This window comes from Cyanistes caeruleus, chromosome 26, assembly GCF_971803275.1.
Source record: "Cyanistes caeruleus chromosome 26, bCyaCae1.hap1.1, whole genome shotgun sequence".
In the NCBI taxonomy this organism is placed as follows: domain Eukaryota; kingdom Metazoa; phylum Chordata; class Aves; order Passeriformes; family Paridae; genus Cyanistes; species Cyanistes caeruleus.
This window is the reverse complement of record NC_141726.1, coordinates 5920818-5934873: the sequence shown is the minus strand read 5'-3', so window position 1 is coordinate 5934873 and position 14056 is coordinate 5920818. Positions and strand designations below refer to the sequence as shown.

The following is a 14056-nucleotide window of genomic DNA, read 5'->3' as shown; positions in this document are numbered from 1 at the left end:
CTGCGCAGCCCCCTCCCTTCTCCCGGTCTGTCCCCGCGGCCCGGCCTTCCTAAGCCGGGATGAATAATTCAGGGCCAGGAGAAGCGGGAATGCCCGGCCGGGGGGGTACGGGGAGAGCTGGCGGGGTGCCCTCCCCCCGGAGAGGAGGAGGAGAGGAGGGAGGAGAAGGCTGCGCTTCTCGAGGCTCTTCCCCCGCGCCTTCCGGGCGATCTGTCCCCGCCGGGGAGAGAGGGGGTCCCGGAGAGCCCAGCCCGGGCTGCTGCTCTGCTGGGACCCCGCAGAGTCGGGACACCCCGCTGGTCCCGGGCACGGCTGCGGCCGCCCCTTCGGAGCCCGGGCAGGGACTGGCCGGGGCTCGGTTCGGTTCAGCTCGGTTCGGTCCGAGCGGCAGGAGCCGGCCCGGGGGGCGGCAGTGTCGCGGGCACGGGGCTGGAGCGGGCAGAGCGTGGGCAGCGATGTGCAGGGTGTGCAGGGCACACGGGACATGCAGGTGTGCAATGTGTGCAGGTGTGTACAGCAGTGCACAGGTGTGTACAGGTGTGTACAGGTGTGTACAGGTGTGTACAGGTGTGTACAGCAGTGCACAGGTGTGTACAGGTGTGTGCAGGTGTGCACAGGTGTGTACAGGTGTGTGCAGTGTGTACAGGTGTGTACAGCTGTGTACAGGTGTGTACAGGTGTGTACAGTGTGTACAGGTGTGTACAGGTGTGTACAGTGTGTACAGGTGTGTACAGCAGTGCACAGGTGTGTACAGGTGTGTGCAGTGTGCACAGGTGTGTACAGGTGTGTGCAGTGTGTACAGGTGTGTACAGCAGTGCACAGGTGTGTGCAGGTGTGTGCAGTGTGTACAGGTGTGTACAGGTGTGTACAGGTGTGTACAGGTGTGCACAGGTGTGTACAGCAGTGCACAGGTGTGTACAGGTGTGTGCAGTGTGTACAGGTGTGTACAGCAGCTCACAGGTGTGTGCAGTGTGCACAGGTGTGCACAGGTGTGCGCAGCAGCCCCGTGTTTCCCAGGGCCGCTGGGGGTGTGTGCAGTGCGGGGGAGACCCCCACACCCCCGGGCCGGGGCTGCCGGGGCGGGGCGGGGCGGGACGAGGCGGGGCCGCCCCCCCTCCCCCGCCGCCGCCGGGGCCGCCTCCCGCGGGCGCGCATCTGCTCCGCTCCGCTCTCCCGGGAGATCCGCGGACACCCATCCCGCCGGGACCGAGCCGGGACCGGGCCGAGCCGAGCCGGGCCGGGCCATGGCCCCGCCGGGTCCCGCGGCGCTGCGCTGCGCGCTCCTGTGCGCGCTCCTGTGCGCGCTGCTCTGCGCGCACGGACCCGCTCCCACCCGCGCAGGTACGGCCGGGGGGCGCGGGAGGGGAACTCGGGGCTTTGCAGCTTTGGGGCAGCTGAACTTTTTTGTGGGGGTTGGTTTTTTCCCAGGGGTTCCTCTCGCCCCCACGGGGCTCGGTGTCCCGACCTCGTTTTGGGGGAGAGGGGCTCCCCCTGCCAGCCGTGCTCCAGGGGGGCTGGGACCCCCAAGGGCCAGGGGGCTGCGCTGGGCTGCAGTGGGATAAGCGGCGTGCGGGGTCCGAGCTCCTCCCCAAAAAGTGTGGGGATCTGGTGGGCCGCGGTGGGGAGAGGGGAACGGAGCCGTCACCTCCTTCCCGAGGTGCTGCAACTCCGGGCATTAATTATGCAAAGCCCAGGCTTCCTTCTGCTCCCCCTCTCCCATCCCCCTGCTGCTGCAGGGAGACATTTCCAGCCTGAGTTATCCCAGAGGGAACCAGGCGTGTTCCCACAGCACCCGTGGGAGTGGGGCTGCCCTCAGCCGGCCCCGCTGCCCCCCTTTTATTCCCCCTCCCTCCCCACACCTGACGGCAGGAGCGGGAGTTGACAGCGTTGGGCTCAAACGTCTGTTCCTGCGCCTGCCGCGATAAAAATAAATGATAAACCTGCCTAAAGCCTTGCGAACAAAGTCCTACTTTCCCATTGGCTCCCGGCAGGTCTCCAAATGCTGGAGGGGGGGCAGCGGCGTGCCCACCTCCCCCTCCCGTAGCCATGGCAATGGGGCCGCAGCATCTCCGCTTCCTGCCCTGCGCCACCGCCGGCCCCTCGGCTTTTCCTGGCAAAGAACTGAGGGGGCTTCTCCATCAGCCGCGCCTGGTTTTTAGGGAGCCCTGAGAGCCGGGGGCCTGCAGGCGGTGCCTCCGGAGGGAAGCGGTGCGATGGGGAGCGCTGCCGGCAGCGATGCCTGGCGCTTGTTGCGTCCCCTGGGGAGCCAGCCCGGGGGGATGGCAGCGTGCCACAGCCCCGCCGGGAGAGGCTCTGCCCCTGGGAGCCCGGAAACACCTCCAGCCTGGGGAACGGCTCCCGGCTCTTTCCCGGGATGCTGCGGACGCGGCCCTGGGACGCAGCGAGGTGCGGGCAGGGCCCGGCCGCGGCTCCTCGCAGCCTCCCTCGCCGCCAGCCAGCGCTGTAAATTAATGATGAGCGAGAGTGGGGGAAGAGCAGCTCCGCAAACACCAGGGTGACTCACCGGCTCACCGATGGGGACGGGGGGTCCTGCAGGGTGGCCTGGGTGGGCAGAGGGGTGGCATGGCTCAGGTAACCCCGAGCAGGCTGGTGCTGCCGCCTCATCTCACTTCAGCCTCCACCAAAAGATCCCAGATCCCGGTGCTGGGGGATGTTTGCTGCGTTGTGGGTGATGGGTGAGCCCTGTGTGAGCTGGGTGGGCGCTGGGGCTGTGGGGTGTCCCCTCGCTGGAGGGCTGGTGGTGCTACGAGCAGCCCGTCAGGACGGGGCTGTTGGGTTTGGTGCTGTGGGATGTGCCTTCATCCCTCCTGCTGCATCCTCAGGATTGTCCCTCCATGGAGCTGGGGCTCCAGCCCCTGCCTCACCGCTTTTCCCTGGCTTTGGCAGGAGAGTGTGGCAAGCTGAGGTCCTGCGAGATGTGCACAGCCAGCAGCCACTCCCACAACGGCACCGACTGCGTCTGGGTGGGCTGCGGGACCCCCGAGGAGCCAGGTGAGGGGCTCAGCTGGGTGGGCAGAGAGAGGGGGTCTCATCAGCCCCTCCCCAGCCCCCATCACTGGAGCGGGGCTGTGCCTGGATGCTGTCGGCACTCAGCTCCCTTGGATGCTCATTCCCAGCCGCTTTCATGGCCGAGGTCCAGCTCAGCTGTTTCCAAACCTCTCTTTGGGGCTCTGCCCTGTGGGGGTGCAGCCCCCACTCCCAGAGCACTCCCAGACCCTCAGTGGGTGCCCAGCCCTGGGAACAAAGGCTCCTCATCCCAAACCCTCGGGTGCCCAGGGCAGCCCTGGGCCTGACCACCACTGGCTGCACCGGTTTGGGATCCTCGGGAAAACTCTGCTCCCTCTTCCTGCAGAAACGGGGAGCTGTGAGCAGAGAGGGCCGGCAGTGCGGGACACCTGCGCACTCTACAACACCAGCACCCAGTGCCGAGGTAACCCCGGACCCCCAAACCCCCCCAGACCCTCTGAGCGCTGCTGGGGGTGCCAGGGCCACGGGGGTAGGGACATGGGTTGCAGGGGTGTGTGGCAATGTCCCCTGCCACCCCTTCCCTCTGTCCCCACCTTCTCCAGCACCGAAGTCCCACACAGAGGAGCCTCCACGATCCCATAGCAAGGAGCCAGTGACACACTCCACAAGTGAGTGGGTCTGGGGAGGGGAGGGGGGCAGTGGGATGGGGGTCCTGGATGCACCAGGGATCAGTGACTTGTCCCAACAAGGCCCTTCCCTCTTCTCTGTGTCACATCCCTTTGGGAGGGATGAGCAGAGCTGCCCTCAGGGCTGGATCAAGGGATGTGCCACTGTCCCAGGTCACAGCTGTGTCCCTGTCCCCTCTCTGCACGCAACAAAACAGGGACTCAGGCACCCATCAGCCCCCCAGGAACAAGCCCTGATTCCATCCTTGCTGGGAATTGCCACCTCCAGCCTGGCTGGGAGAGGAGAAGGAGCCTCTTCCAGTAAGGGGGAACTGGAGAGCGCTGGGCTAATTACAGCAGGTAACCGGAGCCTGGAGCCTGCTGAATTATTGATCCCACTGGGATCTTTTTGCCACTGGCTCCTTTCCTGCAGCTCCAGCTGCTCTGGCATGGGAAGGGGCTGAGCCTGTCCCAGCATCCCACCATTCCTCCCTGTGCAGCCACTGGTTTCTTCACAGACCCCAAATCCCTTCTCTCTGGGGGACACATCTGTGCTCAGGGATGCCTGAGGGTGATTCTCAGCACCCAGAAGTCCCCAAACCTCCCATTTTCCCCGGCCTCCAGGGACCACCACCACCAGCGCCCCGCTGACGGGCAGCCCCGAGTTCCACCCGCCCGGCTTCGACACGGCGAGTTTCATCGGGGGCATCGTGCTGGTGCTGTGCGTCCAGGCCGTCGCCTTCTTCGTCATCAAGTTCATCAAATCCAAGGACAGCACCTACCAAACTCTGTAAGGGCCCTGCGCTCCCGCCGGGATCCGGGATGGGGGTCCCGGGCCGAGCCCACCCTTCAAGCCCAGCCTGGGGTCGCTCTGGGGTCGTGTCCTGTCTCTCCGCTCCGCTGTGTCCCAACACGCTTGTGCCAACCCCTCCTCACCCTGCGGGGGCCATCTGGGGCATGGAGGGGTTCGTGTCCCCCTGCTGCTGTCCGGCTGTCCTGCCACGTCCCGTGTCTGTCCCTGCCTGCCTGGGTCTGGCTCTGAGGCCCATGGGGAGCGGGGGGCCCCAGATGTCCCTCACAGCTGGCTCAGGTGCTGCTCTGTGCTGCCCGGGATGGCCGTGTCTGATGTGGGGGCCGTGCCCCTCTCTCTTTCCTTCCACGCTGCCAGAGAGGACAACCAGTAGGTTCTGGGTGCTGGTGGCAGTGGGGAGGGGGTGTCCCCCGGCACTCCCAGAGCTTCACCCCTCCCTCGCACCTCCCCGGGCACAGGGGGCGTGGACCCTCCCTCCTGGTTTGCATGGCAGGTGTTTCCCAACTGGTTTTGGTGTTTCCCAACTGGTTTTGGTGTTTCCCAACTGGTTTTGGTGTTTCCCGGGAGTTGCTGGGGATGGAAGGGAAGGGGGTCCCCCCCACCCCCTCTCGTCACGGAGCCCTCAGGGCTGCAGCCTCGTACAGCCCCTTCTGGGGTCCCCAGTGCCCCCAACCCCACCCCAGCGGGGTGCAGCCCCTCACCCTGAGCCTCCCTGACAGCACGGGAACTCCAGGGCTCCCAGTCTGGCCCCAGTTTGGCCCCAGTTAGCACCCAGGAGCCCCCTTCCCACTGCCCCCTGCCCTGCTGCCTCCCCACAGCCTCCAGCCTCCTGGGGCTGGGGGTCCCCTCTTCCCCTCGGGGCTCTCGGGTGCTTTTCCCTCTCACATTTTGTGTCTGGAGCACCCAACCATGCCCTGCCACCTCCCAGCCCCCCAGCCCCCCGCCCCCACCGCAGGAGCGGGGCCAGGGCCTTGCTGTGTGCTTTTGCTGTGCCTCTGTGTGCTCTGGGGGGGCTTGGGGGGCCCCTCTCCCCCACCCTCTTTCTGTGTGCTCTTTTGGGGAGGGGGCTGCGTGTCGTGTGCCGTGGGGTGACACTTGTAGCTCAGGCTGCCCCCATTAAACTCTGCCAGGCGGTGTCTGCGTCGTGTCGGGGGCTGCTGTGCCTGGGGGCTGCAGGGACCCCCCCCCGAGTCCAACCCTTCCCGAGGTGGGGGTGGGCACTGGGACACCCCCGGCACTTGTGGGGCTGAAGGGGCCGGGACCCCCAGGGTGGAGCCCCCAGGACCTTTCGTGTCTCCTCTCTGTCTAATGCACCAGGATCTGAGGTCCCCGAGCCTCCAGGCTGGGGGGGTCGCTGGCCCCGTCCTCCCCGGGTGAAGAGGCCCCTGCTGGGGTCACCTTTGCGCAGCCGGACCGTCCCCCCGCACGGCCACACCATGACTATGCAAAGCTGGGGACAGCGGGGTGGCACCTGTCACCCGGGCCTGCCCGGGGCTGCTCCCAGGGGATGCAGGGGGGGCAGGGGGGGCCCATCCCACCCTCAATTCCACCTGCAGCCCCACCCTGCGCTTGCCAGATGCCCAGGAGGCCAGGGGCACCCAGGAATCAGAGGACACGCGGCCGTGGGTGGCAGAGGGGGACCCTTTGCTGGCCCCAGCCCCACACCAGGCAGAGCCCGAGCTGGAACAGGGGGGACAGAAACCAATAAAGGATTTTCCTGTAATTTCTGGTGTCATTGTCATTGTCATCCACCTCCTGCCCCCCCAAAGCCCCAGTGGAGGGGGCTGTCCTGGCAGATTCTGGTTGCAGAAGAAGCTCTGGGGATTTGGCTGTTCCTGGCCCCAGGGTGGAATTGGTGGGTGGCCCCAGGTGACTGCAGTGCCCAGTGCCAGGGAGCCAAGGTGGGTGCCCCAGAGGGACAGGACAGCCCAGTGTGGGGTATCCCAGTGGGAAAAGGGGCATCCCCCAGAGCAGTGACCCCCTCACCCCAGCCAGGGCTGTGACAAGGCCGGTGCTGGAGGGCACAGCCCCACACTGGGAGCAGTGGGACGCAGCAGCTGCAGCCCCACAGTGGAGGGAGAAGTCGGGGTATGGTGGCCTGTGCAATAAATGGCCACCAGATGTGCCCAGAGCAAGGAAAAGCTGCCAGATGTTCCCTCTGGTGCCACTTCATTGCTGCTGGAAGAGGAGGGCACAGACCCCAGCCCGCACAGTCCCAGGTCCCCATCCCTCAGACCCCTCAGTCCCACCGGCACCAGCTGCTCCCTGGGGGCTACACCCGGGGGACCAGGTTGGTCCTCAGGGGGAGCAGAGCCTCCACCCAGCGCCCAGGCTGCTGCAGCAGCTGCTTCCACACCCCCTGCTCCTCCTGCGTCGAGTCCATCCAGCCCACGGGCAGCCCGTAGCTGCTCCCTGCCGAGAGAGCACCCTGTCACCCCCAGCCGTGACTCCGGGGACACTGGGGACACCCTGAGGAGCTGGGGGACACTCTGGGGACACTGGGGACACCCAGGAACTCTGGGGACACCCAGGAACTCTGGGGACACCCGGGGACACTGGGGACACCCAGGAACTCTGGGGACACCCAGGAACTCTGGGGACACCCGGGGACACTGGGGACACCCTGGGACACTGGGGACACCCTAAGGAGCTGGGGGACACCCAGGGACACTGGGGACACCCAGGAACTCTGGGGACACCCAGGGACATTGGGGACACCCTGAGGAGCTGGGGGACACCCAGGGACACTGGGGACACCCAGGAACTCTGGGGACACCCAGGGACACTGGGGACACCCTGAGGAGCTGGGGGACACCCAGGGACATTGGGGACACCCCGAGGAGCTGGGGGACACTCTGGGGACACTGGGGACACCCAGGAACTCTGGGGACACCCAGGGACATTGGGGACACCCAGGAACTCTGGGGACACCCAGGGACATTGGGGACACCCTGGGACACTGGGGACACCCTGGGATGCTGGGGACACCCAGGGACACTGGGGACACCCAGGAACTCTGGGGACACCCAGGAACTCTGGGGACACCCTGAGGAGCTGGGGGACACCCAGGGACACTGGGGACACCCTGAGGAGCTGGGGGACACTCTGGGGACACTGGGGACACCCAGGAACTCTGGGGACACCCAGGGACATTGGGGACACCCAGGAACTCTGGGGACACCCTGGGACACTGGGGACACCCTGAGGAGCTGGGGGACACTCTGGGGACACTGGGGACACCCAGGGACACTGGGGACACCCAGGAACTCTGGGGACACCCAGGGACATTGGGGACACCCTGAGGAGCTGGGGGACACCCAGGGACACTGGGGACACCCTGAGGAGCTGGGGGACACCCAGGGACACTGGGGACACCCTGGGACACTGGGGACACCCTGGGACACTGGGGACACCCTGGGACATTGGGGACACCCTGAGGAGCTGGGGGACACTCTGGGGACACTGGGGACACCCAGGGACATTGGGGACACCCAGGGACACTGGGGACACCCTGGGACACTGGGGACACCCAGGGACATTGGGGACACCCAGGAACTCTGGGGACACCCGGGGACATTGGGGACACCCAGGAACTCTGGGGACACCCAGGGACACTGGGGACACCCAGGGACACTGGGGACACCCTGAGGAGCTGGGGGACACCCAGGGACACTGGGGACACCCAGGAACTCTGGGGACACCCAGGGACACTGGGGACACCCTGAGGAGCTGGGGGACACCCAGGGACACTGGGGACACCCTGAGGAGCTGGGGGACACTCTGGGGACACTGGGGACACCCAGGGACATTGGGGACACCCAGGGACACTGGGGACACCCAGGGACACTGGGGACACCCTGGGACACTGGGGACACCCAGGGACATTGGGGACACCCAGGGACATTGGGGACACCCTGAGGAGCTGGGGGACACTCTGGGGACACTGGGGACACCCTGGGACACTGGGGACACCCAGGGACACTGGGGACACCCCCAGGACCCCTCCTCCTCACCGGTGCCCAGGCTGAGTCGGATGCCGCCCAGCTGGCGCTTGGAGAAGGTTTCGTGGTGCCAGAGGGTGAACTCGGCGCAGGCCTCGGCCAGGTCCTTGGCCTGGAAGCCGTCGTACACCATGGTGTGGTTGAAGAGGGGGCTCAGGCTCCGCTTCACCACCCGCGTCTTCTGCCGGCTCGCCTTGCTGTCGTCCGGCAGGACGTAGCTGGGGGGACAGCGGGGTGAGGGGGGCGCAGCCAGCCCCCCTCTGGGAGCCCCCAGGCTGTCACCCCCCTCACCACTGCACGAAGGCGTCCACGGTGCCGCTCTGCAGCGGGATGAGGCTCTGAGCGTCCTTCACCCAGATGTGCAGCTCCCCCGTGGGCGGCATCCCCCCTCCTGCGGGCCAGAAGGGTCAGGGCACCCCTCCCCAGCCGAGCCCCGGCCCCACACGGGCCCCTCTCACCTTCCGAGCCAGCGGGGAGGAACTTCAGCGCCAGGTTGAGGTTGCCCCGGCTGGCGAGGCCGTCGGAGGGGATGGGTGTCTGAGGAGGACGGGGGGGTTACGGGGGCACTGCGTGAGCGGGGGGGCCGGGGAGGCGAGGAGCTCACCCGTGGCTGGAGACTGAACCACTCGGGGCGAGTGTTGGCCCAGTCCCAGGAGCCCAGCGCGACCTCCACTTCCCCCAGGAACAGGTTCCTGCCCAGGCTGTCGTGGTGCCACACCGAGAGGTTCAGGGTCCGGCCCTGCAGGTCCCCCTTCTCCAGCTTGTACTGGTGGGGAGGGGACACAGGCTGAGATTACCCACTCCCACCCACCCAGCCTGAACCGCGGGGACCCTCCAAACCCGCCCCCAAAGGAGGCTGAGAAACCTTGAGGGTCTCATTGAAGACGGGGTCCAAGCTCCTCTTCCTCACGGCGGTCTTGCGCTTGCTGTGGTTGGACTTGTCCGGCAGCAGGTACGTCTTGATGTACCTGGGGCCAAAAATGGAGCTGGGGGCGGTGGGGGCCAGAGTGGGCAATGCCAGGGGGGGCCGGGGCACTCACGGGTCCGAGCGCTGCTTCCTGGCCTGGGCCAGCTCCCGGCAGCGCAGGACGTGCACCTGCAGCTCCTTCCTGGCCGGGTCGTAGCGCAGGGAGAACTGGACACAGCCCTGCACGGCCACCCTGCCCAGCTCCCCCTCGCTGTACAGGCTCATCAGGCTCCCGCTCAGCTGCAGGGGGGGCACGCTCAGGGGGGCTGCGGAGGTGCCCCCGCGCCCCCCGCCCGGCCCCGGCCCCGGCCCCGGCCCCGTACCGTGGAGGAGCTGAGGCTGGACACGGAGGAGCTGGTGCTCAGCAGGCTCGGGGGAGCGTGGCCGTTCTGTGGGGACGGAGGGGCTGGGGGGGTCTGATCCGTCTCGGGGGTCTCTGGTCTCTGGGAATGCAGAGAGGGGTCAGCATCCCCCCCTCTTGGGCCTGCAAACTCACCGAGGACACCCAGCTCTCAGTGCTTGGCTGCAGCCCATCCTGTGCTGGCTTTGTTCGGTCCCCCCCAGGCCCCCAAAACCCCACACAGCCCCCTCCAACCTTGTACAGACCCCTCCAGCCCCCCAAACTCATAGAGCCCCTCAACCCCTTAAAGCCCCCTTGAGACCCTGCAGCCCCATAAACCCCCCCACCCCCTCTCCAAAACTCCTACAACCCTCCCCAGCTTCCCCCAATCCCTTCCAGCCCCCCCAGCTCCACCCAGCCCCACCAACCCCCAGCCCAGCCCCCGTCCCACCTGCCCAGCGTGGCCGCCGTGTGCCGAGTCCGGCTCCTCCTCATCCTCCTCCGTGCTGGACGAGCCGGAGCCGCTCCCAGCTCCCGACTCACCTGCAGGGACAAGGGGCGGTGGGAGGGGGATCGCTTTTCTGGCCAGGGCAGCGAGAAGAGCCGCAGCGGGGGCAGGAGGAGGCTGGTGAGCAGTGCTGGGGGGCTGCAGCCCCCCACACCTCCGCTGCACCCACCCCCTTCCCGGTTACCTGGCTGGGCCGGGCTGTCCTGCTCCCTCAGCAGGATGTCACCCTGCAGCAGCGCCTCTGACATCGGGGTCCCCTCCTCAGCCGGGGCGGGGGGGCCGGGCTGTGAGGGAAAGGGTGAGGACGGGACCCCGGGCACCCCCTGCTCCCCCAGCCCAGCCCAGCCCTCTGTGCTCCTGGGGACACCTCGTGGGATGTTCCGTGGGACACTTCCCATCACTCCCCAGCGTTCAGGATCACTCCGAGCACAGCACAACCCTGGGATGGGGCTGGGGGTGCTGCAGGGTGAACCCCACCAACAGCGGGGTGCCAGGTACCCCTCAACCCCACAGCAGGGACCCACCTGGGGCTCAGTGGCCTCCTGCACCTCCTCTGGGGGGGAGCTGTGGGAAGAGAGCACCGTTAGCTTGGTCTGGATGGTGGACAGATGGCAGGATGGTGGGACACACTGGGATCATGGACAGATGGACTCTGGGATCATGGACAGACGGACACCGGGATGGTGGGAGACAGGTGGTGGGAAACCAGACCCCCAGTGATGGGCAGACACCGGCCCTGACTGCACCATCCCCTTCACCAGGGGTCCTGCTCCCCCTCCAGCCCCCTGTGCCACCCCCAGTGGGCACCAGTGGGGTGCCACCAGCCCCGGGGCGCCTGTGGGCTGACCCTTCCTTCCCTCACCTCTCGTCCGTCTCCAAGGCACCATCCTCATCCTCCTTCTCCTCTGCCAGGGGCTCATCAATGGCCTCCAGCTCGCCCAGACTGGGGCCGCGTTCCAGGCCCCCCGTTCCTGGGGACATCGGGGAGCTCAGCGGGCCAAGCCCCGGGCCCGCGTTCCCGGAGCCCGGGCACGTTCCCCGGCTTACCCCGGGGCCGCCTCCTGCGGCGGATGGAGGCTCGCACGAGGTCGGAGCCCAGCTGCTGCTGCCGGTGCCGCTGGGCGCGGGCGTCGCAGAACCAGTCCCCGGTGAGGCTCCGCAGCCGCGCCGGGTCCGACACCGACTTGCGGAGTTTGCTGGTGGGCGGGAGGGGGACACTGGGACCCCCGCCCTGGCACCGCCACCGGCACCGAGCCGCTGTCCCGGAGCTCTCCCAGTCGGTGCAGGGCCGGGGGACAGCAGCCGCCCCCTCCCGGGACCTCTGGGAGCCTCGGTGCCGGTGGGACGGGCCAGGGCCGTGGCGGAGCGCAGTGAGCGACCCCATCACCAGGGGAAGAGGGACCCTCAGCCCGGCCGCTCTGTCCCCGGGGCTGCTCTGGGGGGTCCGTGCTGTTCCCGTGGGTCAGGCCGAGCAGGGACCCCCGGCCCACCTGATGCGCCCCTGCTCTCGCCGCCGGAGCTGCGAGTCCCGGCGCAGCACCTCGGCGATGGAGCTCCGCTCCTGCTCCGTCAGGAAGCTCAGGTCCAGCAGCGCCTCGGGCTCCAGAGCCATGGCAGGGCCCGGGGACACGGCGGGGACACCCCGAGGGTCGGGCCCGCCCGGGGACACGGGGGGCTCAGCGTGCCGGGCGTGCACCAGCGATGCCAGCATCTGGAGAAGCAGCTCGGGGCCGCTGGGGAGGGTCCCCCCCGCTCATCCTGCTGAAAGGACAAGGGGCAGCAGCTCAGCCCACACCCCCAACACCCCCCGACCCCACCGGGCACGAAGGAGGTGCGGGACGATGCCGAGGGTGCCGAGAGAAGGGCGGGCTCGGGGGCACCGCTCGGTGCCAGCCCAGCCCTGCCCGCGGGCTGTGTTTGCCCAGCGTGTTTGCTCAGGGCTGGCTCTGCCCTGCCCGCTTTCCCAGGGATTCCCCGGGTGCCAGGGCACACGGACAGATGGCAGAAAGGTTCGGCTGCCGCCACGATGGGCTGAGACCGAACCCGGCCGAGACCGGACTCGGCTCATCCCATCTCCCAGAGGGGTCTTGCCCCATACCCGGCACTGCCTCACCATGGCCCTTCCTGTCCCCGCTGTTGGGAAAGCGCTGCCTGGTGTCACCGAGGGCAGGAAATTGCAGCAGCCGTGGGGCAGGATCAGCCCCGAGCCCCCCGAGCCCCTCCAGAGCCGCGGCTGGGGTGTCCCACCGCCACCAGTGCCCCATCCCCAGTCCCAAAGGAGACCCTGACCCCGCCGCACGGGTGGCCCTGTCCCAGCCTGTCCCCAGCCCCTCGGGGGGTCCTGTCCCCGCCCCGCAGGTGTCTCAGACACCCCCAGCACGGTGGGTGAGCACGGCCCGGGCCCGGCCCGCAGCAAACCAGCACCAGGGACCCCCACGACGCGCAGGAGAGCCCCAGCAGGAGCCCCTCGGAGGAGCCCGTGACCCCCACCCGCCCCGCAGGGGTCTGGGGGACACGAACCGGCTGTCCCCGGGGCGGGGGTGACGCTGCCGCTGTGTCCCCGCCGCCTCCGCTCGTGTCCTGTTTACCGCCGCCACTCGGGGGGGTCCCCCCGCCCCGGAACAGAGCCACCACCTAAAAACGGCACCTCCTGTGGGGCAGGGGCTGCCCTGGGGCCCAGCTCCCGCTGCGGTCCCCAAAACCGAGCAGGGGGGTGCTGGGCACGGGGCCCCCACCCCGCTCGGGACACCAGTCAAACCAGTTAAACCTCCCCAGCAAGCCACAGCGGGTGGGGGTGCACGTCCCCCTTCTTTCATCGCAGGCAGCCCGACAAGATGAAGAGGGGTTCCGGACGGCGTGAGACACCCCCCGCACCCCCTCCCCAAAACGCAGCCACTCCCAGCCCTTCCCGGGGGACCCCACAGCCCCAGGAAGCGGCAGATCCCGGCCGGCTCCAGCACAGCCAGGGCTGCCCGACACCCGGGACGCCCTCGGCTCCCCCGGGAGCCAGGGACCCCATCACGGGGCCTCAGGCCTCGGTCACAGCGTGGGGACAAGGAAAGTCAGCTGTGAGTGCGTGGCCCGCAGCCCCCAGCCCAGCCTGGCGCTGGGAGCGGAGCGGGGGGGGCAGAGCGCACCCCCCGAGCGGGGCCGGGCCGCACCCCCAGCAGCCGCTGCAGCCTCCCCGCACTGCCCAGCCCCACGCCCCCCCTTACCTGCCCAGCTGCCGGGGGCTCCGAGGCTCGCCCGCCCCCCGGCTCCCCACGGGGACCGCGGTGGGTGCGCGGTCCCAGCCCCGGCTGGGTGCTGTGCCCGGGGTGACTCAAGCGCAGCCCTGCGAGCGCCTCCGCGCCCGGCGGCAGGAAAGCAGGGACTGGAGCCGGCAGCACCCGCCGGACGGGACTGAACTGGGCTGAACTGGGCTGAACTGGGCTGAACTGGGAGGCGTCAGGCGCCCGGGAAGGGGTGGCGCAGTGGGGATGCGCTCCGGGCAGGGGGACCCCAGGTAGAGGCTGAAGCCAAGGGTGTGGAGAAGGGATGGGGTGGGAGATGTCCCACCCCGGTGTCACACGGGGGGTGGGGGCAGGATGTGGCTCTGGGGTTCCTGGGAGAGCCCCTGGGCTGCACTGGGGGAACTGGGGGGACTGGTCTGTGCCTCTGCCCCCTGCAGCACCCTGCAGCCCCCCACCCCAAAAGCCCAGTGTGGAGCAGCATCAGGTCCCTGGGACATTGCAGGACCCCATCCCCCAGGGTGTCCTTGGCTCCATGGCTCCCAT

General features: G+C 68.4%; 2 protein-coding genes across 6 annotated transcripts; one reads left to right on the top strand and one right to left on the bottom strand.

Annotated features, from left to right (window-relative positions):
• The first annotated feature begins 1127 nt into the window (after positions 1-1127).
• On the top strand, positions 1128-5872 carry CD164L2 (CD164 molecule like 2). 3 transcript variants are annotated; one of them, XM_086863407.1, is made up of 6 exons: positions 1128-1341; positions 2908-3012; positions 3374-3451; positions 3591-3656; positions 4278-4443; positions 4822-4932. In XM_086863407.1, the coding sequence occupies exons 1-6, from the start codon at positions 1245-1247 to the stop codon at positions 4835-4837; spliced, it is 528 nt and encodes a 175-aa protein (XP_086719533.1). In that variant the 5' UTR covers positions 1128-1244; the 3' UTR covers positions 4838-4932. The 3 variants fall into 3 exon arrangements, with proteins under 3 accessions (XP_086719533.1, XP_086719531.1, XP_086719532.1); XM_086863405.1 differs by lacking the exon at positions 4822-4932 and adding an exon at positions 5782-5872 and having other exon boundaries at positions 1137-1341; XM_086863406.1 differs by lacking the exon at positions 4822-4932 and having other exon boundaries at positions 1137-1341; positions 4278-4447.
• A 292-nt stretch (positions 5873-6164) lies between these two features.
• SYTL1 (synaptotagmin like 1) lies at positions 6165-13581 on the bottom strand. 3 transcript variants are annotated; one of them, XM_086863400.1, is made up of 16 exons: positions 13496-13581; positions 12801-12914; positions 11771-12038; positions 11328-11476; positions 11143-11251; positions 10805-10844; positions 10465-10564; positions 10224-10315; positions 9756-9875; positions 9506-9672; positions 9331-9433; positions 9070-9231; positions 8924-9002; positions 8757-8856; positions 8478-8683; positions 6165-6876 (listed from the first exon to the last, which is right to left on the bottom strand). In XM_086863400.1, exons 3-16 carry the CDS (start codon positions 11989-11991, stop codon positions 6737-6739), a joined length of 1788 nt encoding a protein of 595 aa, XP_086719526.1. In that variant the 5' UTR covers positions 11992-12038; positions 12801-12914; positions 13496-13581; the 3' UTR covers positions 6165-6736. The 3 variants fall into 3 exon arrangements, with proteins under 3 accessions (XP_086719526.1, XP_086719527.1, XP_086719525.1); XM_086863401.1 differs by lacking the exon at positions 13496-13581 and having other exon boundaries at positions 12801-13468; XM_086863399.1 differs by lacking the exon at positions 13496-13581 and having other exon boundaries at positions 11771-12041; positions 12801-12932.
• Between the last annotated feature and the right edge of the window lie 475 nt (positions 13582-14056).

Coding starts and splice junctions, on each gene's coding strand:
- CD164L2 (XM_086863407.1), top strand. CDS start 1,245: ATGGCCCCGCCGGGTCCCGCGGCGCTGCGCTGCGCGCTCCTGTGCGCG. Junction 3,013..3,373: donor CGGGACCCCCGAGGAGCCAG/GTGAGGGGCTCA, acceptor CTCTTCCTGCAG/AAACGGGGAGCTGTGAGCAG. Junction 3,657..4,277: donor GCCAGTGACACACTCCACAA/GTGAGTGGGTCT, acceptor CCCGGCCTCCAG/GGACCACCACCACCAGCGCC.
- SYTL1 (XM_086863400.1), bottom strand. CDS start 11,991: ATGCTGGCATCGCTGGTGCACGCCCGGCACGCTGAGCCCCCCGTGTCC. Junction 11,477..11,770: donor CGAGAGCAGGGGCGCATCAG/GTGGGCCGGGGG, acceptor CCCGCCCACCAG/CAAACTCCGCAAGTCGGTGT. Junction 10,316..10,464: donor GGACAGCCCGGCCCAGCCAG/GTAACCGGGAAG, acceptor TTGTCCCTGCAG/GTGAGTCGGGAGCTGGGAGC.